The 27,819-nt window shown below is 43.3% G+C and overlaps 1 protein-coding gene and 1 long non-coding RNA gene across 11 annotated transcripts in view; one reads left to right on the forward strand and one right to left on the reverse strand.

The window, feature by feature from the left end:
- Window positions 1-27,819, reverse strand: part of LOC138763672 (cytosolic phospholipase A2-like) — a 139,958-nt gene that overhangs the window by 88,086 nt on the left and 24,053 nt on the right. For all 3 annotated transcript variants that reach the window (XM_069938214.1, XM_069938213.1, XM_069938212.1), the window contains exon 2: window positions 20,401-20,482. In XM_069938214.1, the coding sequence (XP_069794315.1) occupies window positions 20,401-20,482 (82 nt within the window). The remainder of the gene's footprint in view (window positions 1-20,400; window positions 20,483-27,819) is intronic.
- LOC138763676 (uncharacterized) overlaps window positions 1-27,819 on the forward strand; it is a 62,163-nt gene that overhangs the window by 6,016 nt on the left and 28,328 nt on the right. Inside the window, exon 3 of one of the 8 annotated variants that reach the window (XR_011357719.1) lies at window positions 19,342-19,494. The exons of 4 other annotated variants lie outside the window; for them this stretch is intronic. This is a non-coding gene — a long non-coding RNA (uncharacterized lncRNA). Of the gene's footprint in view, window positions 1-4,082; window positions 4,376-4,999; window positions 5,544-19,159; window positions 19,276-19,341; window positions 19,495-27,819 lie in introns of those variants that run through there. 3 more of the 8 variants (XR_011357712.1, XR_011357718.1, XR_011357717.1) reach the window with 3 other exon arrangements.

The raw sequence follows: 27,819 nt of genomic DNA on the forward strand, positions 1-27,819 counted from the left end.
AACTTCCTACGTGATACGCGCACCCAAAATTATCTTTGTGTCCAGCATGAAGTTACCTATCATAATCTCCATTTTTTTTTTCCCAGGAAGTAAACCTTTTGAAAAGATTTGTTGTCCAGTGTTATTCCTAGGTGGTATGTGGATGTGAAGGGAAGGCTGAGAATCACTGCTTTCGACTCAATTGTTACTGAAATATTTTGCTTGAGAAAAATTGTCATTGGCCAATTTCCTTTGGAGTTATGAAACCACACACAAAATGAGACAATTAGGTACGATTAAAACAGTGGTTTTCAAACTTTTTCTTTCCATCCACATACCACCCTAAGCAATCCCTTACTAATCACAGAGCACCTATGACATAGGGAATACTTAAAGTGGTGTGTGAGTGGAAAGAGAAAGGTTGAGAACCACTGGCTTTGAGCTTCTAGCCCTTTGAATTTTAAATGTGATGAGGTACTTAGTATGCTGGCAGTCAATTCTGGAAATTTGATCCAAGTCCTTTGTGCATGAAGCACAGAAGTTCCCTTTATCTTAAAAACACACAGAAATGCTGGAAGAACTCAGCCAGTCTTGTGGTGTTCAGAGGAGGTAAAGACATATTTCTAACATATTAGGCCTGAGCCCTTCTTCAAGGAATAAGCAAAGAATAAGCAGTGAATAGGAAGGGTCAGTATAAAGATAAATCTGGCCTCATTGGGTTACAGAACTGAGCTCTTGACACAGGTCTTGACCTTGGCCCCAGCAACTACAGAGCCGAGTTTCTGTACAAACTTCCACCCTGGCCTAAGGGATGCACAGGGTTCACCCCCTCCACCCTCTGACTTCCCCAACCCTCCCCTTCCTCCCTTGGACCTTCCTACTCTCCACCTCCTGACCCACCCCATCCTCCCCCTCCTCTCCCCAACACCATCCACCCCATTGACCCTTCCCTCAACCCCTGCCTGGTCTTCACCATCCCTCCGACCTTCCCCTTGGAGATGGAACACTGTCTCACTTTCGTCCCCCTTTGCCACACCTCAACAATTTCTGCGCACACAATGATACCGAACTCTTCTTTAGTTGGCTCTGTCTCCGTTCCTACTTCCAAACCCACAATTCTCCAGCCCCGACTATAGACCCCTTCTTCCTCCTCCTGGGCACATCATTCAGGTCTTCTGCCTGCTCTGGATCTTTTTATATCCAACTGCAGCCAAAACATCAATCGTATCAACTTCACTACTCCCCTCATTTATTCCAACCTCACCCTTCAGAATGCCTCACCATGAAACCCACAGACAAGGGGTAATGCTGTCGTCGACTGGCACACTGACTTCAATCTGGCCGAACCCAGACAACTCTCAGACATCTTCTCTTTCTCATTCCTCCAACAGGACTCCACCAAAACACATCAAAATACTTATCACCCACTATCTCTGAATTAATTACTTCTGGTCATCTCTCTAGCATGGCCTCCAACCTTATTATTTCCCAACCCCGCAATGCCCTCTTCTACTTCCACAAACCCAAATGACCCAACAGACTCATGATATCTACGTGTTTTTGCCCGATTGAATTGGTATCTGCTTACCACAACTCTGTTTTGCCCCCTCTAGTCTAGTTCCACCCCACCTACATCTGGGACACTTCACAAGCTCTGCCCTCCCTTTTTCAACAACTTCTAGTACCCTGAACTAGATCGCCTCATGTTTAGCATAGATATTCAATCACTATACACCTCCATCTCCCATAGTGAAGGCCTCAAAGCCCTTCATTTCTTTCTTGACAAAAGACCCAGACAGTCCACCTCCACCAGTTGGCAGAAATTGTGCTCACCCTCAATGATTTCTCCTTTAAATCATCCTACTTTCTCCAAGTCAAAGCGGTAGCCATGGGTACCCATGTGGGGCCCAGCTATGCCTGCCATTTTGTTTGTTACATGGAGCAGTCTACAATCCTCTGCAGTCAAGGCCCCTCAACTCTTCCTCCACTACTTTGATGACTACTTTGATGCTGTCTCATGTACCCATGATGAGCTTGTTGACTTCATCCACTTTGCTGCCAACTTCCACCTGACCTCAAATTCATTTGGTCTATCTCTAGCAAAATTTTCCCTTTCCTTGATCTCTCTGTCTCCATCTCAGGAGATCAACTCTCAACAGACATCTTCTACAAGCCCACCAACACTCACAGCTATCTCGACCACCTCTTCACCCCCTGTCCCTGTAAGGACTCTAATCCTTTCTCTCAAAATCCTCCATCTCTGTCAAGTCTGCTCCCAGGACAGGATCTTCCATGCCAATCCTCCTTCTTCAGACAATGTGTCTTTCCCTCTACCTCTACGAAATCGGCTCTCACCCATATATCATCCATTACCCAGACATCTGCCTTGGCCCCCTTTGCCCCCACATGCAACAAGGACAGGATTCCGCTGGTCATCACCTACCACCCTCAACACTGGATAGGCTTGGCACAGACTGGGGATTACTTCATTGGGCACCTTGGCTCTGTCTGCCACAATAACCTGGATGTCCCAGCAGCCATCCATTTCAACTCCTCTTGCTGATTTGTCAGTTTATGGACTCATGCACTGCTAGATAGAGACCACCTGGAAATTGGAGGAACAACACTTATCTTTTGTCTGGGCACCCTCCAACCAGGAGGCATCAACATCGACTCCCCCGGTTTCCATTAAACGCCAATCCCCCTCATCTTCATCTTCATCTTCCACTGTTGCCTTTCCCCACCTCTCTCTCTCTTTTTCCTTTTCCCTGTCTCTTTTCACAGGGCCAAAATCAATCCTTACTTCTCCTCTTATCATATCCAGTTAGCACCTTTTGTTGATCTCGACTCCTCCCTCAGCCAGGTTTGTCTTTATTCTGAGCCTTCTTGTTTACTGCTTATTCTTGGCTTATAACTTAAGGAAGGGCTCAGGCTTGAAATGTCAGTATTATATCATTACGTGCTTTGGATGCTGGAAGATCTGTAGAGTTCCTCTAGCATTTCTGTGTGTTTTAACTGCAATCACACACAAAGAATATGCAGACTTTTGTGTTTCACTGTCCTTTATTTTACACAAATGTCCTCTTTCAAGTGACTTTCTCAACACTGCACCTAAAATCAAATGAGCCATTGTGATTCCTTACAATAATACTTCGCCATATCTTTACAGAGACAGATCCATTTCAAGATCTGTTTCTGTTATGAGATGAATATAAATAACAATCTCAGTTTTTAAATAACACATCACTGAACTAACTCATGGTGAGTTAACATAATCTACAGCAGAAGCTCGAAGCACAGGCAAAGTGAATCAGTAGAACAAAACACACCAGACTCTATTTTCCATCAGCATCTGTTATAACTTAGAATTCCAGATGCAGATAAAGTTAGCCCTTTGAACCTGCTTTGCAATTCAATAAGACCACGGCTACTATAATATAATACTATATATCCATTCTTTTATCCCTTGAGATCTTTTGCATCTAGAAATAAATCTAATTCCTTCTTAAATATATTCAGTGATTGGTTCTCTATATCCTGCTGTGACAGAGAATTCCACAGGCTCACCACCCTTTGAGTGAAGATATTTCTCATCTCGGTCCGATACGTCACATTCTGTGTCCTGAGATTATGAACCTTCGTTCAAAAATGTTGTGCCCCTCAGCAAGGACAGATCCTCCCCATGGTTTGTTTTGTCCTTCCAGAACTTCAGAGAAAACACATTCAGACACGGGGAAAATGTACAAGCTCCCTACAGACAGTGTGGGATTTTAACCGGTCCCATCAATGGCACCAGTGCTATAAAGGCATTACATTAACAGCTATACCAACCGGGCCGCCAATTATTCTCTTTCCAACATATAATTGTTTGGATCTCAGTTCTTCAACTAAATATCCAAGAACTTTTCAAATATGGTGGGGTTTTTGCTTCCATCAGCCTTTCAAGCAACAAGTTCTTGATCCATTGCCTGCATGGGATCAAGTACCCATGTAGAACGTGACGATTTCATTAACTTCTTTGCTAACTTCAGCTGGCTCTTAAATGTACCTCAATGTTTCTGACAGCTCTCTCATCTTCCTTGACCTCTTTATCTCCATCTCAGGGGAAAAACTATCCAAGGATAAATATATCAGCACCAAACTGAGACAAGATCTGGTACTCTGGTCCATCTCTCAGAAGACTGTCTCCATTATTTAGCTGACGGTTCTTTGGGAGGGTGCCACGGATGAGGCACAAGTACAGAAGACACTACGATATATTAATCTTGCCGCAGAAGCGGAAGAGCGAAGCTGGAAAGTGAGGCTGCGTCCGGTTGAAGACAGTTGTAAAGGATTTGTTGCCAAATTCATGTCCAAGCTTCTGAGGAAAGTAGGAATCTCAGGGCAGACCCTCAGAAAAACAATTAAATCCCTCTCTAACTCAGCTGAAATGAGCAGTCACTCCCCCTGGCTGAAAAGGAGGGATCCTATCTGGGATCCCTATGCCGTAGGTGTTTTGTAATTGGTAAGGGATTACTTAAAAGTGGTATGTGAGTGGAAAGAAAAGTTTGAAAACCAATGTTTTAATTGTTATGTGCACAGTTTCATAACTCCAAAGGAAATGACCATTTTTCTCAAGTAAAATATTTCAGTAATAATTGGGTCTACAGCAGTGGTTCTCAACCTTTTTTTCCTCTCATGTGCTACCTTAAGTAGTCCCTTAATAATCACAGAGCCCCGATGACACAGGAATTACTTAAGGTAGTATATGAGTGAAAGAAAAAGTTTGAAAATTAATACTGAAATGTCAGGGATTGTAACACCTATTCCTATATATCAATCACTGCTATCTGAATAATACCTCTTCCTAATCTATCCCTTGTAAGGATGCTATTCCTTGCTCACAATTCTTTGGCCTCCACCACATCTGTGAGGCCTTCCACTTCAGGACATCTGAAATGTCCTCCTCCTTTAAAAATATGATTCCTCCTTAATTTTATTGATAAAAACTGCAACCATATCTCCTCCATTTCTCCTGCAGTACATTACTACTTATCAGAAAAGATTGGGACCAGATGTTTCTCGGTTAAATGGATTTTTTGGATAATCGAATAATGGCTTTAAGCAGCCCAGTCGTATCAGCCGAATACCTGTATCGGCTGTCGCCGATCCCCAACACCTGTCCACTGCCGTCGCTTATCCCCGACACCTCCCAAGCACTGTTGTCAATACTGCCTGGGATCCCAAGATCCCCGTTTCTACCTCCATTGCCAATCCCCACCACCATTGCTGATATTGCCTGGGAGCCCAAGGTCCCCTCTCCTGCCTGGGAGGCCGCTCTCCTTGATGCCAGGACAGCAGATGGTAAAGAAGAAATGGAAAGAGTGAGGGGACAGAGTTACCTGAAACCAGACAATCTCCCCATGCGCTGCCTGACCCGCCGACTTCCTCCAGTCGCTCACTGATGGCTCGAGATTCCTGCCTGCTTCTCTGAGCCAGTATCCAGCTGTTCAACACCCATCTTCCTGGCTGTTTCTGAGGTCTGTTGTTACCAAACTGGCACTAACAGCACCCCACATGAGCACATCAGGTGAAATTCTTTTTCAACTTGTGATGTCATGTTGCAACAAAATAAATTCAGATAACTGAGCTTTTCAGTTAATTGATTTTCAGATAATCGGATAACCTTCCCCACCCCCCTCCCCCCACCCAGGGAGAACAAGGACAGAGTATTTTTGGTCTTTACTTTCCACCCCACCAGTCTCTGCAACTGACACACTATCCTCTTCAGCACAATTCTACTATCAGCCACATCTTTCTCCCTCCATCCCCATCCACTTTTCCCAGGGAATAATCTCTCTGAAAATCCCTTGTGTGCTCTTCCCTCCTCACCCATCCTCCCATCACTTTGGGCACTTTCCATTCTAACTGCAGAAAGTACAAAACTTGTCCCTAAATCTACTCCTTCACTTCCATCCAAGCCAACAAACAGACCTTGAAAATGAGGCAGCGCTTTACATGCACATCATTCAATCTAATAAACTCTACTTGGCATGGGCTCCACAAGACATTGGACCAGAAATAGGTGATTCAGCTCATCAAATTTACCCTGCCATTCAATCATGAGCAGATCCATTTTCCCCCTCAGCCCAACTGCCTGGGCTTCTCTCCATAGCCTTTGATGCCCTGGCTAATCAAGAACCTATCAATCTGTGCCTTTAATGAGAATCAGAGCCAGAATCAGAGTTTATTATCATGAACATGCCACTAAATCTGCTGTTTTTTGACTATCACAAGTGCAAAAATTGCTATAAATTATATTTAAAAATAAGTAAATTAGTGCAAAATTAGAGAAAAAGTGAGTTAGCGTTCATGGTTCATTGTCCATTCAGAAATCTATGGTGGAGGGGAAGAAGCTGTTTTTTTATTGTTGGATCTTGTACCTCTTGTAGCAGTGAGAATATGGCATGGCCTGCCTGGTGAGGGTCCTTGATGATAAGAGGCTGCTTTTTGAGGCACTATGTCTTGCAGATGTCCTTAATGCAGTGAAGACTAATGCCCACGATGGCTCTGGACAAGTTCACAACTATCTATAGCCTTTTACTGTCTTGTGCATTGGCACCTCCTTACCAGATAGTGATGCAACCAGTCAGAATGCTCTCCATGGTACACCTTTAGAAATATTCAAGTATTCGGTGTCGTACCTAATCTCCTCAAACTCCTAATGAAGCACAGCCGTTGGCAAACCGCCTTCATGACTGATCAACATAAAGGCTCCATGATAGATCTTCAGAGATGTTGAAACCCAGGAATTTGAAGTTCTTAATCGTTTACATCACTTACCCCTTGATAAAAACTGGTTTGTATTCTCCTGTTTTCCCTTTCTGGAGTCCACAATCAGTTCCTTAGATTTGGTAATGTTGAGTGCAAGATTGTTGTGATGCCACTCAACTAGCTGATCTATCTCAGTCCTGTACACTTCCTCATTGCCATCTGTGTTTCCGCCGCCAACCGTAGTGTGATCGGCACATTTGTAGACAGCATTTGAATTGGGCCTAGACACTCTGTCATGGGTTCAGAGAATAGAGCAGTGGGCTAACCACGTATCCTTAAGTGCACCTGTGTTAATTGTCAGTGAGTAGGAGATGTTACCGATTCGCTCTGGTTATGGCCTTCTGATGAGGAAGTCAAGGATCCAGTTGCAAGGGGAGGTGTAGAGATCCAGGTTTTGAAGCTTGCTGACCAGTACTGATGGGATGATGGTTTTGAAAGATGAGCTGCAATCGATGAAAATCAGCCTGATGTATGTGTTCCTGTAGTCTATGTGATCCAGCACTGAGTGGAAAGCCAGTGAGATTGTATCTGCTGTGGAGCGATTGTAGAGGTAGGCAATTTGTAATTTGTCCAGTACACGTGACAAATAAACAATTCAATTTAATTCTCTACAAATTAAATCAGATCTTTACCCTCCAGTTATTGTATCTCCAATGAAAAAATATTCCCGTTCCCCCCCACCCCGACCTTAATCTCTTAATTTTACACCCTGCAATTAAGTTTCCCCTCCGTTTCCTTTGTTCGAAAGAAAACAGCTTCTATTTGTAATGATTATTCTTCACAATGGGCAATATTAATGCAATCATCAACATACTCAGTAGGTCATGCATTACCTGTGGAAAGAAAGAAAAGAGCTAATATTTCATAGTAAAGATGCTCTGTCAAAATTCCACCATTCAAAACGTACCAGGAATGTAGGTTAATTGGATGTAAATTGGGCAGCACTGACTTGTAGGGTTGAAACGACCTGTTACCGGGCTGCATGTTTAAATTTAAAATTTGGATCTTGTTTTTGTTTATATGGCTACAGTGGATTGAGTTGTTCTCTTCTGTTAGGTGTAAATGAATGATTTTAACATCAGGCAGGGAAGTGGAAAAGGAAGAAAAAAAAGTTACTCTTAACCAGTTAAACTTGATAGAAACCAGGGCAGTGGACAGGGAGAGGGGATCCAATCAAAGTGGTAGCAAGTTAAGCCTAATTTTCAGCAGCTAATTGTTGGTAACATGACTCTGATTTCCATTGTTAGTGTGAGAAGTAGAAAGAACAACAATTATTCCTTCCATTGACTAATGAGAAATATATAGTCTTTGAAATTTAATTCGGGCTTCTTGACAATGCAATCCATGGGCCTCTGCAATTCTTCCACTTACGCTTTTAATGAAAACCCAGAGTGTAATATACTGAATGATTTTGTAACAACCAGTCTAAGAACTGGATTGGGGAGAAAATAGAAGCACCATGGTCATATTCAGCTTGGGTGTTAAATCTTTTCTTCCCACATTATACAGTTAACATTCAGGACTATTATCAAAAGCACACCAGAATAGTTGGATATGAATCACGTTTGTTTGGGCATCATGAAAAAACCTGAGCAATAATAAACCAGATACTTAAATGGACAATTACCATATACTTGTGTAAAAGTTGATCTCATGTCAAAGTCAGCCCTCTATTTTTACCCAAAAAATCTGGAGTTTTCCATTTATCTTGTGTAAAAGTCTACCCTGGTCTGTCACCTCGGCCTGCAGGCTGCAGCTCCCAATGCCTTGGTCACGAACTCATGCATCGCCCCCAGCCACCCGCCCATTGGAGGTCCCAATGCTTCAAATGCAAACTCTCACCTTGCCCTGGCCTCCCACCGATCAGAGCTCCCGGTGCCTTGAATGAGGACTCTTGCCTCAGCCCTGGATATCCACCGATTGGCAATCCCAACTCCTCCAACGATAGAGACTTGCCGTGGTCCAGACCTCCCCAGTAGTAGGATGTGTGGTTTCATGCACAAACTCTATTATTACTTTAGTTCATTTTGTGTTTGTTCTTTGATCATTTAGAGATCATTTGGACTTCTGTTACTAATATGGTATTTTGGATTTCAGCCCCTCAAAAGTAGTATCCATGTAATAGTCAACCCCATAAATTTAACATTAAAAAAGTCTACAAAATTTAACTTTTACACGAGTATATACAATACTTAAGTTGGTGTCGTGAGATTTGATGATGCACATACTGTAATTTGGACTCTGCTAGGTATGTAATGTCTGGATAAAACAAACCTTACTCGTACAATGATTTGTGCACAAAATCAAGGCTGAAACTTCAGGAGCTCTAGTTTCATTCCAGAACATAGAAAAATGGATCTACCATTATTTAAGAAGATCGGTGAAGATTTTTAAAAGTTGGTGAATTTGCTTATTACCTTAATTGGAACAGTTAATTGTATTAATGTAGCCATGCTCTACTCAAAAGAAGACACACATATGCATAACAAAGAGAAAACATGTTGTAGAGTAGGTAAGAAAGGGGTGGTTAGCAGAAAAGGAATTCCCTGATAGCGTGAGACTAGGGTTGTGGTAATGATGCATTTTTTATAAAGCCATTACATTAACAGATTAAAGAAGGCAGTTACAGAGAGAAAGAAAACAAAGAGGTTGTAAAAGTTATGAACTACAAGTCACAGCTGTTGCAGAGAACCACATTTAAAAGATTAGGTTGCCAAGGAAATCAGGCAGTGTCTATGAAGAGAGAAAACTGAGATAATATTACAGATGAATAACTAACAGCAGAACTGGCTGTTCTGATACAGAGAATGTGTGTTGCCTCCAACTGCAGAGTTGTGGCATTTGAACTGGGTTCAAATCTGGCACTGTGTGAAAGGAGCTTGTACATTCTCCCCGTGTCTGCATGGATTTCCTTCGGTACCTCTGCTTTCCTCACACCCTTCAAAGTGTACAGGGCTGTAATGTAGCTGCTCGCTACTTGAAAGAAGACACGCACACCTAATGTAGTCAGGTTAAGCTCTGAAATTTGTTAGGCCTCGCGCTCGACTTTTATACTTGCCACATTACCCCCACAAAACCAGTGGTATTGTTCTTGGCGCCCGGAGGCAAAGGCGCTGCAGACTTTGGTGGCCTGCCTCTTTGACATGGTGCTGGAGTCTCAACCAGGCACACTGGATCCAAGTGTGCCAGCCTCAGCCTGTCTGTGGTGTGCCTCCGACCTCCAGTTCAAACATGGCTTCGTTGTTGTGAACCTTCATATGGACTCTGAAATGGTGGACAATGTGGACCCCTGCAAATGAAAACATACTTATAGTCCTGTAGGTCTTTGGGTATGTTTGTCCTTGCATGTCCGTGCCTGGAAGGTGGAGTTGGGGCCAGGTGGCCGACTCTTTCCCTTAGCCTGCTGAGGAACGCTGTGGAGTCATCCTGGTGTCCGCCTGGGGAGGGTACAAACTCTCCCTGGACTTCCAGTGGAGCTCCATAGATGAGTTCGGCTGAAGAGGTGTTGGGTCCTCCTTGGATGCCATGCAGATGCCCAACAGCACCCATGATAGCTTGTCTACCCAGTTGGATCCTTGGAGTCTGGTCATGAGTGCGGTTTTGAGGTGCCTGAAGAAGTGCTCCACCAACTCATTGGACTGTGGGTGGTAAGCTGTTGCATGATGCATCTGGGCACCCCACAGGCTGGCAAGGTCAGGCCACAGACTGGAGGTGAACTGGGCCCCTCTGTCGGATGTGATATGGGACGGCAACCTGAACCACCCAGAACGAGATGGGGGCCCTGGTGCACGAGGTTGTGGACATGTCTGCCAGCAGGACTGCTTCTAACCACCTGGTGAAGTGGTCGACCATTGTGAATAGATAACAAAAAATGCTGGGGTACTGGCAAGGATCCTACTATGCCCAAATGCATGTGGTCGAACGTTCATTCCGCGGGCTCAAAGTGCTGAGGTGGTTGTTTGGCATTGCGTGCCCACCTTCGTCCACCCGCTGACCTGTTTCCACAATCCATGACACATATAGCTTTATGTTTCTGTTAGGTTAAAAGGAGGGGCAAAAGGTTTGAGAGAGCCGTGGTTTTCAAGGAATATTGGAAACTTGGTTCGAAGAAAAAGGGAGGCGTACATTAGATATAAGAAGCATGGAGTTAAGGAGATGTTTAAAAGATACATTGAATGTAAGAGGAATCTTAAGAGAGGAATTAGGAAAGCTAAAAGAAGGTACGAGAAAACTATGGCAAGCAGGGTGAAAACTAATCCAAAAGAGTTCTACAAATATGTTAATGGTAAGAGGAAAGCTAGAGACAAAATTGGTCCCTTAGAAAATCAGCGTGGAAAACTGTGTGTGGAACCTAGAGAAATGGGGGAGATATTGAACAGTTTCTTTTCTTCGGTATTCACTAAGGAGAAGGATATTGGGAGATGTGGGATAAAAAAAGCAAATTGGGTAAATATGGGGAATATAGAGATTACAAAAGGTGTAGTTTTAAGGCTTTTGAAGAATATAAAGGTGGATAAGTCTCCGGGACCAGACGGGATCTTCCCCAGGACATTGAGAGAAGTGAAGGAGGAAATAGCAGAGGCTCTGGCGGTAATTTTTCAAATGTCATTAGATATGGGGATAGTGCCGGAGGATTGGCGCATTGCGCATGTGGTTCCGTTATTTAAAAAGGGTTCAAGGAGGAAGCCTGGCAACTATCGGCCTGTAAGTTTGACATCTGTGGTAGGTAAATTAATGGAGAAAATTCTTAGAGATAGTACTTATAAACATCTGGATAGACAGGGTCTGATCAGGAGCACTCAACATGGATTTGTGGGAGGAAGGTCATGTTTGACCAATCTGATTGAATTTTTTGAAGAGGTGACTAGGAATGTGGATGAGGGTAGCGCAGTGGATGTTGTCTATATGGACTTCAGTAAGGCCTTCGATAAGGTACCACATGGAAGGTTAGTTAGGAAGGTGCAGTCTTTAGGTATAAATTTTGAGATAGTCAAATGGATTGAACATTGGCTGAAAGGGAGAGGCCAGAGAGTGGTAGTGGATAATTGTCTGTCAGGTTGGAGGCCGGTGACCAGTGGTGTGCCTCAAGGATCTGTATTGGGCCCATTGTTGTTCGTTATATACATTAATGATCTAGATGATGGGGTGGTGAATTGGATTAGTAAATATGCAGACGATACTAAGATAGGTGGAATAGTGGATAATGAAGAAGGTTTTCTAGGATTGCAGAGGGATTTGGGCTGCTTAGAAAAGTGGGCTGAAAAATGGCAGATGGAATTTAATGCTGATAAGTGTGAGGTGCTTCATTTTGGTAAGAAGAATCAGAATAGGACATATGTGGTAAATGGGAGAGCATTGAGGAATACAGAAGAGCAGAAAGATTTAGGAGTGACGGTACATCGTTCCCTGAAGGCAGAAACTCACGTGAATAGGGTGGTGAAGAAGGCTTTTAGTATGCTGGCCTTTATCAATCATTGCATGGAATATAGGAGTTGGGAGGTGATGTTGAGATTGTATAAGACGTTGGTGCGGCCTAATTTGGAGTTCTGTGTGCAGTTCTGGTCGCCTAATTATAGGAAGGATATAAAGAGAGTGGAGAGAGTGCAGAGAAGGTTTACCAGAATGTTGCCTGGGTTTAAGCATCTGGAGTATGGGGAGAGATTGGACAGATTGGGTCTTTATTCTTTGGAGCGTAGAAGGTTGAGAGGGGATTTGATAGAAGTATTTAAGATTATGAAAGGGATAGACAGAGTGGATGTGGATAGACTATTTCCGTTAAGAGGAGGAAAGATTAAAACAAGAGGACATGAGTTAAGAATTAAGGGGCAGAGGTTTAGAGGTAACATGAGGGGGAACTTCTTTACTCAGAGAGTGGTAGCTGTGTGGAATGATCTTCCGGGAGAAATAGTGGCGGCGGAGTCAAATGTATTATTTAAGAAAAGGTTGGACAGGTATATGGATGAGAGGAAGATGGAGGGTTATGGGCATTGTGCAGGGAGGTGGGATTAGAAAGGGGTGTTTGGTTCGGTGCGGACTAGAAGGGCCTAATGGCCTGTTTCCGTGCTGTGATTGTTATGTTATGTTATGTTATATACTTTCTCGCCACCAACTGGACTGGGGTTTTGATGGATGGGTGAGCCAGTCTGTGGGTCGAAAACTTGTCGTCTCCAAGTCGCTGGGACGATGGGTCTGACCTAACCAATGGCCATGTCACACAGGAGGGTGTGACGACTGGGATGTCCTGGAGCTGCAGTCCTGTACTGGGGATTTCTTCATCTTTCTGCTGCACCTCTGTCAGTGGCACGAAGTCCACTCCCTTGATAAAGCATGGATATTTTGCCTGGACAGTGCGTCGGCCACCACGTTGTCTTTGCTGGAAACGTGCCTTACATCTGTGGTGTACTCTGAGATCTAAGACAGGAGTTGTTGTTGGCAGGCTGACCATGGGTCCGAAATCTTAGCCAAGGCAAAAGGGGCTTGTGATCTGTGAAAGCCAATGAAGGACCTGCCCTCTAGTATGCATCTTAAGTGGTGAATTCCTAAGTACAGCGCCAGTAGCTCTCTGTCAAAAACGCTGTACTTCAGTTCTGAAGGCTACAGATTTTTGATGAAGAAAGCCAGCGGCTGCCAACTTCCTTCGATCTGCTGATCCAGAACTCCGCCAATCAGCGTTCCTGAGGCATCCACCAAAAGGGTCGTTGGAGCATCTGAACTGGGATGTGCCAGGATAGCGGCATCCACCAGTGTGTCTTTGACCTTCACAATGTCCTTCACCTTGCCTGCCATCCAGACAAACAAGGGCCACATGATCCGGGCAGCTGAGGGGATGAACGTGATAGAAATTGATCATCACATGAACTCCTGTAGTCCATTGGTCATGTTGAGTCCGAGGAACCTCCGGATGGCCTCCACTATACTGGTAGCAGTGTGGCTCCTTCCCTAGTTATCCTGTGGCCCAGGAAGTCGATGGTCTCCAATCTGAACTTGCATTTGGCTGGGTTGATTATCAGGCCAAACTCGCTCAGTCGTGTGTACAGGTTGAGGAGGTGTGACATATGCTCCTATTGGTTCCTACCTGCCACCAGGATGTCATCCAGCTACACGAAGATGCCGTCCAGGTCTTGGCCCACTGCATCCATGAGTGGCTGGAAGGTCTGTGCAGCATTCTTTAACCTGAACGGCATTCAGAGGAATTCAAAGAGGACAAATGGGGTGATGATGGCAGTCTTGGGGATATCATCAGAGTGTATTGGGACCTGCACGAAGTCCACTTTAGAGATGATCCTTGCCCCGTGCAGGTTAGCTGCAAAGTCCTGGATGTGTGGCAGGGGTACCGATCTGGTGTTGTGGCCTTGTTGAGTTGGCGGAAGCCGCTGCATGGTCTCCAGCCCCCAATTGCTTTGGGTACCATGTGCAGGGGAGAAGCCCATGGGCTGTCTGATCGCTGTACGATGCTGAGCTCCTCCAGCTTCCTGAATTCTTCCTTCGCCAGCTGGAGCTTCTCCAGAGGAAGGCTTCTTGCCCTTGCATGGAGCGACGGGCCCTGGGTCAGGATGTGGTGCTGTACTCCATGTCAGGGCATCACTGTGGTGAATGGGGGGGTGGGTGGGTGAGCACTGCAGGGAACTCACCCAAGATCCTGGGATACTTGTTGTCTGGTGGAGTTCTGGGAGCCTGTCATCTTTGAGGGGGAATGTTTGAAAAGGGGATGAACTTGACCAATCTCCTTCCCTTGAGGTCCACTAGCAGACTGTGGGTGCACAGGAAGTCTTCTCTGAGAAGCGGCTATTCCACCGCGACCAGCGTGAACACTCACGAGAAGAGGCTGCCTCTCAACTGCAGTTGGACCTTGCAGGTACTGTTGGTCTGAATCGTGCTGCTGTTGGCAGCCCTCAGAGTGGGGCCCAACTGCCTGTTCCGGGTCTCCTGACCTGATGGAGGCAGGATGCTGACCTCTGCTCCTGTATCCATGAGGAAGCGTCGTCCGGACTGGCGGTCCCAAACGTACAAGAGGCTGTCTTGGTGGCCAGCCGTTGTGGCCATTAGCGACGGCTGGCCCAGCATTTCCCTGAAATGTGCATGGCAGCCTGCACCGGCGGGCTCTGGTGTCCTATCTCTGGTATTAGCTGTTGTTTCCTCGGGGGCTCTGCATGGGTCTTGCTGCAGGGTTTAGTGACAAGCCCCATGGACACCAAGTACTCTCTCTTCTGTGCTGGGACTTTCCAGGGATCGCTGAGATCCACATCGCCCAGGAGCAGTTGGATGTCCTTGTGCAGTTGCTCCGGGAATGCCTGCTCAGACATGATGCAGAGCTCAAGTATTCCCATGAGGTCCAGTATCTTGTTCATGAGGGCTGATGGGGCCCTGTCCCCTAGCCCGTCCAGGTGGAGCAGATGTGCCCATCTTGGTCCAGGGCACTCACCATGTGGTAGTACCGGATGGATTCTACTGTGATCTGCTGGATCTGGAACTGTGCCTCAGCCTGGTCAAACCACACACATAGTCAATTCGTCTAGAAGGTCGGCAGCTTGAGAACGACCGGCTTGACTGCTGCCTGTTTACTCATTGTTGGGTTTAGATGCCATCTAAACAGTCAGGGTCACCAATTGTAGCCGTACTGTGACAGATTATGTTGTGTTTGTACTGTATATAGATATGTTTTTGGAAGACAAAACTGTGGCAGCCTTTTTAGTGTAGGTCATATACAAGCACTTTAAAACAGATCTTATGTAAAATGCTAGGAGCCACAGATTATCTGGTGTCTGATAGAGAGAGAGAGAGAGAGAGAGAGAGAGAGAGAGAGAGAGAGAGAGAGAGAGAGAGAGAGAGAGAGAGAGAGAGCGCTGCTGGGACTGGAACAGCACAAGCTGGCAAGCTTGTGGAAAACCCCATTTGGAAGACAGATTGTGAGTGCTTAGTTCAGCCTGGTCAAAGCCCTTGTGGTTCATGCAAGAGGAGAGGACTGACTGTCTAATGTTTCACTTGGAATAAATGAAACAAAATGGTACTCTGTGGTGACCTGAAACAAAGAGGTTATCATCTGGAGAACCCTGAGGGGGCAAGTTTCCTTGGCAAGACACCGAAGTGGCTGATTAAAAAGGAATTAGTTGTGGGTGTCCAGCAAACAACAAATCTCTCTCTAAAAACTGACAAGAACCTCCCTGAGCGGTAACCATTTACCTTTCAAGCACTAAAGCTTGGTGAACTTTATAAATGTTAAATTCTGTGCATATTATGGGAATTGTTTGCAACCAGTGAACTTGGAGGAATGAGAAGTGAGATTGGACTGTGAATCTGAACTTACACACAGAATATATATTCGTGTGCTTAGAATTAGAAGGCGGTTAAGTTAGTTAAATCAATAGTGATAAATTAAAGCGTGATTCTGTTTTCATGTTTAAAGATAATTAAAAGCAACTTTTGTTTAAGTAACCATTTGTCTTGGTGAATATCTATTGCTGCTGGGTTTTGGGGTCCTCTGGGCTTGTAACTGTGCACTACTCAAGTCAGACACAAGTAATGTAGTCAGGTTAACCCTCAGGTTTATTAGGGTTCAGGGCCGACTTTTACATTTGCACTGTTTCCACCATAGCACCCCTTGGCTGACGTCACAACATGCATAACAAAAGCGGGTTTCCCACGTGCAGGTACTTCCCTGTATAACAATGCCCTTCTTCTCCGCGCGCTGTCCCTGTCTGTTGGCTGCACAGCAAGGTCAGTGCCATTTTGGGGTAATTGGCTTTTAAGCAGCCCTTGCTGTTCACCCGCTGTTTCGCTTGTTGGGGCCAGTGTCGCTACTCTGACTGATGGCCTTTGGATGCGCTCACCGCCCGGAGCGCCAGCTCAATTGCCCCCGCAGCGGGCTTCCATAGTAGGTTAATTGGAGTGTTTTGGCAGCACAGGTTCATGGGCCAGAAGGGCCTGTAACTCTGCTGTATGTCTAAAATTAAAAATAAATTTGATATGGACAGAGACAGACAGACATTTAAACTACATGGGAGTTAAAGGGTGTAGGGAGAAAGCAGGAAAGCCAAGATAAGCCGATCTCATTAAATGGTAAACCAAGTTTCCAAAGCCAGTTAGATATTCATATTTCTGTTCATTATGTTCTTAAGTACAGGTATTTACACCAATAATTAAATTTGTGACTGTAAAAACATACACAAAACTTAGCCAGGATTTTGCATGTTATTTAAATTTTCATGGAAGTGGATTTGAATATACTCCAAGAATAATAAAAAGAGAAGGTGCTTGCACCTTAGAGATTGCCTGTGACAGTCAGGGATCAGCACTCATCCAGATTTTTTTTTAAACTTTATTTAAGATTTTCAAAACACATAAGAAATAATACATAAAAATGATAGCAAAATAAACTTAAAAAAAAAACAAACTCACCCCCCCCACCCTCAGCAAACCCCAGAAGGGGAGCAAAAAAAAAGCATATACCAATGAATTATAGACTGTGTGATATCACAAACTTATAATAAAAAAATTTAAGTTATTTCTAAACTCATACATTCCAAATAGAGTGACCACATCTGGACAAAAAAAGAATAATTATCATCAAAATTATATGTTATTTTCTCCATATACATGCAAGACCTCAATTCATTATGCCAACGAAGTATGTTCACTTCTACAGTATCCTTCCAAGTAATAGCAATATAGTTCCAAGCTACCGCCAATGCCAAACGAACAAAAGCTATCTGAAACTTATCCAACCCCAAACCAGTCAGTGAAACAGTATAACCCAGCAAAAAAAGAATTCTGGGTCTAATGGCAATTTAATCTTAAATAGTTTTTCAAAAAATACTCTAATTTTTTCCCAATATGGTTGAACTTTATCACAAAGCCAAATTGCGTGTAAAAATGTTCCAATATGTAATCCACATCTAAATCCAACAGAGAAAGGTTTTTCTTTTTATTCATCAAGACATGATTCTTTTTCTAGAATAGATTTGATTTTAGTATCAGCACATCTTCAAGCTCGAATTATTCAGGCTGAATTATATGTAGGATTGTGTCCAATCATTCTATGCTATTCATATCTTGTGTCAGTTCTGAAGTTATGCAGTCAATTTACCGATGAAGATTTAATGCAATGTTATTGAAAAAACCTGAGTTCATTAACTAAATTAAAGAACAAATTGCTTCTTTTCTAAGTATATGTACTAATTCAGTGCAGAGTAATTTTATTTTGTGGGATGCATATTTACGGGGTCAAATTATTAGTTATTTAGCAAAAGTTAAGAAACAATATTCTCATCCAGATATTTGAAGAATATTCAAACATACCCCTAAGTAATGACATCTCCTCATCACCTTCCAGCTCCATCCATATCCTGGCATTCAATGCATTTGTCGAGAAATAGCTCATTGGATTTTAACTCTGGCTTTGGCTCACAATGAACACAACAAATATCTCTTTAATGTGAGATCAACTCAACTCCAATGTTTCAAAGAGCTAATGTGAAGGTGCAATTTGCAGGGGGCTAGGATTTGGCATTGAACCTAACTGGTGACAGTGTTAAGGGCAGATTAGAGCATGAAATGATGGTAAGAAACAGTGATGAGTTGATGGGAAGTTCATTGAAACTGTGACATCCCTCACAAATAGTCAACACAATTCATGAGTCACATTAAACACATTGGCTTGCACCATTTCTCTGCCTGAGCAAAAGTTATCAAATGTCACAGATTTTTCATAACTGCTTCCAATAATGGTAGATTATTTTTGACATATAATATTTGAATATAAGATTATATTCTTATTTCTTAAGAATTAAGCAATTAAGAAACCACCTTAATTAATCCCTTACCAATCACAGAGCACTTATGGCATAGGGCAGGGGTGGGCAAGCTTTTTTTTAAAAAAATTCACATTCTACTTTAAGTTATCCCTATGCCATAAATGCTCTGTGATTACTAAGGGATGGCTTAAGGTGGTACGTGAGTGGGAATGGAAGGTTGTGAATCACTGTTCTGGACCCAATTGTTACTAAAATATTTTGCTTGAGAAAAATTGTTATTGGCCCATTTCCTTTCGAGTTATGAAACTGTGCACATAACAAGTCAATGAGGTATGATTGAAACAGTGGATTTCATACTTTTCCTTCTCACTCACCTACCACCTTAAGCAATCTCTTACTAATCCCAGTAAAAACACAAAATGCTGGAGGAGCACTGCAGGTCAAACAGTGTAATCTGATAAAGAATAGTAAGGGCTGAAAAATCAAACTGATAGGCAAATAATCCATTTGATATTGTGAGATCATGTTTTAGACTCTTTTCTCTCTCAAGATCCATCCGATGTAAATCCATCAAACTGGGACCAATTACTCAGACTTTTACATCTTTACTGTTTCAGAATGAAATAGCGACTTCACACTGAGTTATGCCGCACACAGAAATATCCTGAGCCATCTAGGAATTAAAGATAAAACTGCTGCCAATGACTAAGATCAAAGAAATGAGAAAAAATTGGACGACTATAAAAAAATTGTTGCTTTCGCTTCCTTTAAAACATTTTTTTTAATTTTGTCTTTACAGTAATTGAGGTTGAGAAAAAAGACTGTGTGAGTCAGTTATCTTGTTCAAGATCTGAGTCACATGACACATGGCTTGAGAACACATCAGATTAGAGCTGGTAATTCCAATTTGAAGAAAATTATAAAACTCAATCAATGAATCCAGATTTAAAAAGCCAGAGCCAAGATATATAATGTACACCAAGAACATTAATTGGTAAAGCCTCCATCAAATCAATGGATATTCTTATACTCATGTTTCAGCATAGAATGGTGATCAATATTTTTGACTTGTTCACAAGGGTAGTCCCATTATTATCCTTTGCAAGAACATAAAGATGCCTTTGTAGCAAACAATTAATCATTTTGAAATAAGAACCTTAATCATACTAAAATCGCATGCACGTCAATATTAATCTATTAACTCAACAAAGATCCATTTTGCATTGCGACTAAGTTAATAAAGAAACAGATGATGTACTGGCATGCCTTGCTTGCAAATCAACAAATTAGCCAATTTATGACCATTCCACCACTAGCTCTAGGAATTACATGACAATGCTAGAATTTTCAAAACATGATTTTATTTTTAAGCAAGACCTTCAAAATTAGGAGTCTACAATTTAACAATTTTTAAACATTATTTCCTATTTTCACCGTCAGTGGTGGTGAGTATTAGTTTGGGTCAGGAACCCATCTCATAAAGGCCCAGCAACATTTATAATTTCAATCAAAACCATTTTTATGATGTTAAAGCTTTCTAAGATCATGATGAATAAATTTCAACATCTAATATTAGCAAATACCAAACTTTATTGCATAATTATCAAGACGAACAATTTGTTGTCTTTTTTTCCCAAACATGATTTAGGAGGAAATATTGGGCAGCACAAAAAAATGTCCTGAGCTTTTAATAGTGTTTTAAATCTTTAATGGAATCACAGGTTCAGAGCCAGGCTGGACTTATTGCCCAGTGTGTCAGTGTGGATGACAACCGTCACAACCAATCTTTCATATATGTGAGAGATTAAATAGACAAATGGGTAGAAGAAATAGACAAAGCTCTCAAAAATACACTTACGTAGATCACCGAAAGTTCCTTTGGTCACATTTTTAGCTCGCAGAATGCACACGGTTAATCTATGGGACACCTGATGTTCTACCTAAAAAACATGCAGGAAAGTAAGACTTTAAAATTCCAGGTTAAATTGTGCCTCTTCAAACAGTTCTAAAATAATATTTCAAAGCAAGGGAAATGGTTTATAAATTGTATACACATGCATCATGCTCTTTTTTACTGCTACTGTAGTTATGTGCAAAATATTGCTTTACACAACAATAAGAGGCCTTTCATGTTCAGTGAGAAACCAGTCTTTGAATCGATCTTGATGCCGATGCTGCAATTTAACTAAGAATGTAAACAATGCTCACAACTTAGCAGAGGCCTCATTTTCCTACATTCCGAACTGCCGGAGTACCAAACCAAAACAGACCAGTTAGTGCTATCTCAATAGAACTTGTCCCTTCTCTGGTTCACAGTTCAATAACCACAGCAGAACAGCAGGCCAAATATTTGTTAATAATACTCCCATAAAATCCTACTGAAAGGCAAGTATATCCAATTATCAGATTTAAGAGATGAGCAGTTTTTTCCCTCTGTTTTAAAGAAGACAGGTTTATTGTCATACACAGTATATGCACTGAAATTCTTAGGTACCTCATTATAAAAAATACTACCATAAATATACATAATGCAAATTAAAAAGTATCTAAATACAAAAGATATAGAAAATAAATATTCTCTGTTATTCTCAGCAAGAAAAAAGTGACTTTGCAATATTGCAGACAGTCTTTTTGTAGTGTTAGAACAGTTCATGATTAGTGTAACAATAAGAAAGTTCAAGAGCCTGGTAACTGTTGGAAGGAAACTGGTCTTCAGACTTTTGCACTTTCAGCCTAGAAATAGTAGTGAGGAGAGATTGTGACCGGCTGATGTGGGTCCTTCATGATATTAGCTGCCTTCATGAGAAAGCACATCACATAGATGCCTTCAATGAATGGGATTTTAAAATAAAAATTAGATATTTTCCTGTAACTCCACAATACTGTATGTCCATATTCCCACACCAGTTTACCTTCTATGTGAAAGCCTCAGAATGTTTGTTACCTCTAAGCGCCACCATTTCAAAACACTACTGGCCAGCAACCCGTATACCTCCATTTACAATGTTGAAATTATTCAAAATTTTGGCATTCACATCCTAACTCTGAGCAAGTCCTGATCACCTCACACCTGTGCTCGTTGATGTCCATTTAACTCTTGCTTAACTGAAAACTAAGATTAAAATTCTCTCCATTTTCAGTTCCCCAATTCTTCCATGGTCTTGTCCCTCCCTATTTCCACAATACCCCTCAGTCCCATCAACCCAAGAGATTTTGGCTTTGGTCTTCTGGTGACCCTGAAATGTGATCCCTCTACCAGCAGTAGCATGTCTTCAGCTGCCATATCCCAAGCTCCAGAACTTGCTCCCAAATCTTTCAACAGCTCCAATTCTCTTTCCTCTTTTAAGTTGTTCCCCAAATGCTGAGTCATGATCCTTATTACCCTATGTAGCTTGGATTTTTTTTGGTTATGATGCTTTGGCCCTTCTTTGCAATGTTAAAGGTGTTATCTAAATCGAAGGTGTTGGCTTTGGAAAAATTCAGCATACAAATTCACAATGACTCTAAAAACGATCCTAATTCCCAAAGAAAGCTTTTCTCGCGATGAAGCACATTCTCGCTTCCAGAACTGGTCATTTGTATCATTCAGCAACAAAGTGAAATGCAAAAAACTAATGTTGAAATATCAATGAATCATTTTGAACATCTACGCCACCTGAGATACAGGTCTGGTTATCATGTCTGAGCTGAACAGAGTATAGAAAGTAACTATTGCAATTATAGCAGTAATCATTTGTACATAAAAGTCCTCCAAAGCTTATTAAAACCACAGCCATCTGTCATAGCAAAGCCCTAGTAAATTCAAACATTGACCAAGAAAAATATAACCTTCAAGAAAATTTGAATCTCTTGATATTGAACATTAATACCAAAAAAGCAAAGATGCTCAGCCTATATTTGACAGGAAATAAATATAAATAAATCTTTTAAAATAGATTTCAACAATTTTACTGAATAAGTACATTCGGAATCGACTAAAGGCAAGATATACCTGCATTTCTCAAGGCAAGGATATCAAAGGATTAAAACACAAATTCTCACCCTGCATAGAGGAACTGAACGATATATTCTTTTAAGGGGCATCGGAAAACGCCAAGGTTGTGATACTTCCTTTCCAGCAATATCTTGCAGACAAACAGCACCACACTGAGAGGCTTAGTCAAATCTTCTTTCACAAACTTCATGGGATTATTTTGGAGGAGGCATCAAATAGAGAGACTAGATCTGGCCAGACCAGATCAAGCATATCGCTAACAAAATGTAGCTGTCACTTAGACTGTGTGAATTTGTGGTCATGAATCTGGCAATGGTTGCTTAATGCTGCCAGATGGTCAAGTAATATCAATCCTTTATTAAAAGGGAGAAAATATAATTGTTTCTATTCAAGCTTTCTCTTAATTACTTGGAAAAATCCAGTTATTTGGACTTGAGGAGGGTATTTTTCAAGGTTGTTCCATTTAATGGACGGACCCAATTACCATTCATTATTCTTTCGCATGAAAGGAGTTTGTTGAAGTTCTCACCTCTCTCCCCATTGGAATTCAAACTCTACATTGATCCTCATTAACAATGATCACAAATGTATTCAAAGTAGCAACCAGCAATAGTGCGAAAAGGGTATAAGGGGTAATACAGAAGAAGCTATCAGAATTCTATGTTGGCTGTCAAACAATACCGTAGAGAAATATCCATCATCAAAAGGGCTCAATCATTTGTCAAGACATGGTCAAGTTCAAGCATTCCATAAAGAGGCCATGTCTTCAACTACAAATAAAAATTTGAAAGAAATATAGTAACAGGAAATAAAAACATATGATCAGCACTTTGTGAACAAACTCTCGTAGCCCATTTACTTCACTGGCTTATTGTTGCTCTACGGCTTAGTTTAAATAAAAACCTCACCAGGTGGACTGTTAAGCTAAGTAAGTGACTGTGGTTGGAAGTGTGGGTTGGCTGTTGTGGTGTGTGATAAGATTTAAAAGAAAAGGTGCGTTCAAAGCATTATTAGTGGCTTCAGATATTTCAGTGTTTGATATAAAACTACATGCTTCCTGCAAGCGTCACAAATTAACTACAGAATAGGAAAGGCATTTGAATAAATGCTGATTCATTTACCAAGAAATCCCCACAAACCTACCACAAATTTGCACTTGGAGAACTGTGTAGCTTTCACTTGAACTTGAATGCCCATATCAACTGATGTTGTTTATGGAGTCAAAATTCTTTCTGACATCACCTCCAGAACATTTATCACCAGCTTGATTTAATGGTCAATTCTAACCTTTGAATGTTAAATTCCCACACTGCTTGCCATATATTTTCAGCAGATTACCAATGGTATTAGAATTAACCTTTACCACAGCCTTGGCTAGCTATTGAATAATGCTCCTCCATGCACTTGGCAAGTGATAAGGGAATAAAGGAAATGAACCATAATGTCTTGGATTATATCCACATTACAGAAGAGAAGGTGCTGGCAGCCTTAAAGCACATTAAGATAGATAAATCCACAGGCCCTAACCAAATGTAGCCTAGAACATCAAGGGAGGCAAAAGAGGAAATTGCGGGAGCACTGGAAAAGATATTGGCATCATCATTAGCCACAGGTGAGTTCCTGGAAGATTGGATGATGACTATTCTGCTTTTAATGAAAACAGGCAGCCAGGACCAGTGAGATTAACATGATTGGTGGGAAAGTTACTGCAGTGGGATTCTGAGCTTCGGGATCAACTTGCATTTGGAAAGGCCAGGATCATTTAGAGATAGTTGCCATAGTTTTATGCAAAGGAAATCGGGTCTTGTAGCCGCGCGCTATTCGAAAGAAGACCCACACAGGTAGTGTAGTCAGGTTAAGCTCTGAGTTTTATTAGGACTCAGGCCCAACTTTTATACTGGCACTATTCCTGCCATGGCCCTTCTTGGCTTACGACACAACATGCACAACAAAAGCATGTTTCTAGTGCATGGGTACTTTCCCGCAAAACAATGCCCTTCTTCCCCACGCACTGTCCCTGTCTGTTGGCTATGCAGCAAGGGGTCGCTGGTCTTTAAGCTGCCATTGCCGTTCACCTGCTGGTTCGCTTGTTGAGGCCTGTGGCGCTGCGTGGGCAGCTAGCCTTTGGTTGCGCTCGCTGCCCAGAGTGGCTGCTCGATTGCCGCAACGACAGGCAATCGTGATTCCCCCGCAGAACCTGTGGTATTATCCTTGTTATTGTCCTTGGTGCCCGGAGGCAAAGTCTCTGCAATCTTTGGTGACCTGCCACTTCAGCGTGGTGCTGGTGTCTCGTCCGGGCGCGCCGTGTCCAGGTGTGCCGGCTTCAGCCTGTCTGTGGTGAATGCCTCTGACCTCCAGCTCGAATGTGGCCCCGTTGTTGCAGATGACCTGGAATGGACCCTTCTATGGCTTCTGAAGCAGTGGACGATGTGGACCCTGCAAATGAAAATATACTCACAGTCGTGCAGGTCTTTAGGTGTGTTGGTCGTTGCGTGTCCGTGCCTGGAAGATGGAGTCAGGGCCAGGTTTCTAACTCTTTCCCTTAGCCTGCTGAGGGGCGCTGCAGAGTCATCCTGTTGTCCACCTGGGGATGGTACCAGTTCTCCCTGGACCACCAGAGGAGCTCCGTAGATGAGTTCAGCTGAAGAGGTGTACCGGGATCTGATGATATCCCTGGATGAGGTCCACCTTGGAGAAGGCCCTTGGCCTGTGTAGGTTAGCCACGATGTCCTGGATGTGCGTCACAGGGTACCGATCCAGTGTTGTGGCCTCATTGAGCCAGCAGTAGTCGCCACATGGTCTCCAGCCCCCAAATGTTTTAGGTACCGTGTGCAGGGCTGTCTGACCGCCATACAATGCTGAGCTCCTCCAGCTTCCTGAATTCCTCCTTCGTCAGCTAGAGCTTCTCCGGAGGAAGAAGTCTTGCCCTTACGTGGAGTGGCGGGCCCTGGGTCAGGATATGGTGCTGTACTCCATGCCGGGGCGTCACCGTGGTGAAATGGGGAGGTGAGCACTGCTGGGAACTCAGCCAGGACCCTGACGTACTCATTGTCCGATCTCTGTACGGAGTCCAGGTGGAGTGCTGGGAGCCTGGCGTCTTTGAGGGGGAAGGTTTGAAAAGTCTTGTCATGGACCAATCTCCTTTCCTTGAGGTCCACAAGCAGTCTGTGGGCACGCAGGAAGTCTGCTCCGAGGAGTGGCTGTTCCACTGCGGCCAGCGTGAACACTCATGAGAAGAGGCTGCCTCCCAATTGCACTTGGATCTTGTGGATACTGTAGGTCTGAATCCTGCAGTTGTTGTCATCCCTCAGACTGGGGCCCGATTGCCTGTTCCTGGTGTCCTGTCCTGATGGAGGCAGGATGCTGACCTCTGCTCCAGAATCCACGAGGAAGCGTCGTCTGGACTGGGGGGTCTCAAATGTACAGGAGTTGGTCTTAGTGGCCAGCCATCTTGCCCATTAGCGACTGACTGCCCCGGCGTTTCCCTGAAACGTGCTTGGCAGCTTGTAACGGCGGGCTCCGGCCCCCCATCTCTGGTGGTAGAAACACAACTGGTCATGGCGATCACCTCCTCTGGGGCGCTGCTCTTCTCTCGGCAGCTCTGCATGGGTCTGGCTGTGGGGTTTTGACCCATGGACACCAAGCACTCTCTCTTCTGTTTCCACAGAACATCTGCTTGCACTGTGACTTTCTGGGAGTCACTAAAATCCACATCAGCCAGGAGCTCAGGCAGTTACTCCAGGAATACCTGCTCAAATATGATGCAGGGCTCATGTTTGCCCAGGAGGGCCAGCATCTCATTCATGAGGAGTGATGGGGGTCTGTCCCCTAGCCCATCCAGGTGGAGCAGATGTACCCCTCTCTCACCATGAGAACCTGAAGGTCCCGATCACCAAGTCCTTGAAGACAGTGTAAACGCCTTCCGATGGGGGTTCCTGGATGAAATTGGCCACCCAGTCTGCTGTGTCCTTGTTCAGGACGCTCACCTCGTGGTAGTATCAGGTGTATTTCTTCTGTGGTCTGCCAGATTTAGAACTGTGCCTCAGTTTGGTCAAACCACATGCGTGGTCGATTCGTCCAAATGGTTGGCAGCTTGAGAGCAACTGCACTGGGTGCTGCCTGTCACTCATCACTGGGTTTATATGCTGTCTAAACCATTGGGGTCACCAATTGTAGCCATGTACTACTCAAAAGAAGACACACACACACACACACATAGTGTAGTCAGGTTAAGCAGCTCTGAGTTTTATTAGGATTCCAGTGCAACTTTTATATTTGCACTGTTCGATCTTGGACCCCTTTGTCTGACCTCAACATGCATAACAAAAGCGGGTTTCCCGCGCGCGGGTACTTTCCTGCTTAACAACCACTTCTGCCACGTGCACTGTCCCTGTCTGTTGGCTGCACAGCAAGGTCAGCACCATTTTGGGGTCGCTGGCCTTTAAGCTGCCCTTGCTGTTCCTCCACTGTTGGGGCCAGTGCCACTGCGCAGGCTGTTGGCCTTTAGTTTGCTCACTTACCAGAGCGCTGGTTTGATGGCCACCGTGGTGGTTGCCACAGTCTCATCAATTTTTTGAAGGTGTGACCAAGAAAGGGATTGATGAGAATCCTTAAAATAACCGAGAGGATTACTGGGGTCTTCCTATTCTCCACTGATGACTTTTACTGGGAGTGTTGCCTAAAGTGTGCTCAAGGAATTATAGAAGACCCTTTCCATCTAGCGTATAGTAACCCATTTAAAAGGTGGTACAAGGGGGCGTGGCATGATGGCATAGGGAGAAGACGTGGAAAACACCTCTCCTGGCAGAATTAATCAATACCCGACTTTTTTAAAACTTTTAAAAATATTGAATAATTTTAAAACTCTTCTAGAGGTCTGAAAAGATGGCTGCAAAAAAAATCTAAAATACAGACTGCAAAAAAAAAAGATATAATTGAAGTTACAGAGATGGAAGAAGCTGGGCCTACCTTGAAGACTCAACCTCCAATCCTGGTTTCTCTCCAGCCTCGATCTACCAAACCTCCTCGGGTAAGGATTCAAACTCCAGTGCCACCTTTTCAGGGAGCTGAAGAAAATGGTGCTGTAGGACGGAAGAAAACTACAGAAATGACTGTAGAATCTTCGCTTATGCGCACAACGGAAGTGATTGAGTCGGAGCTTGCAGACCCGACTTTAACTGGGGTAGCAGATCAAACAAGTGCCATGGAGAAAGCCTGTCTTCAATTTCAACCACTGGCTGGCTACATCTACAGAAGAAGAGGAGGAGGAGGTAGGAGTGGAAG

The sequence above is a fragment of the Narcine bancroftii genome, chromosome 5 (genome assembly GCF_036971445.1).
Source record: "Narcine bancroftii isolate sNarBan1 chromosome 5, sNarBan1.hap1, whole genome shotgun sequence".
NCBI lineage: Eukaryota > Metazoa > Chordata > Chondrichthyes > Torpediniformes > Narcinidae > Narcine > Narcine bancroftii.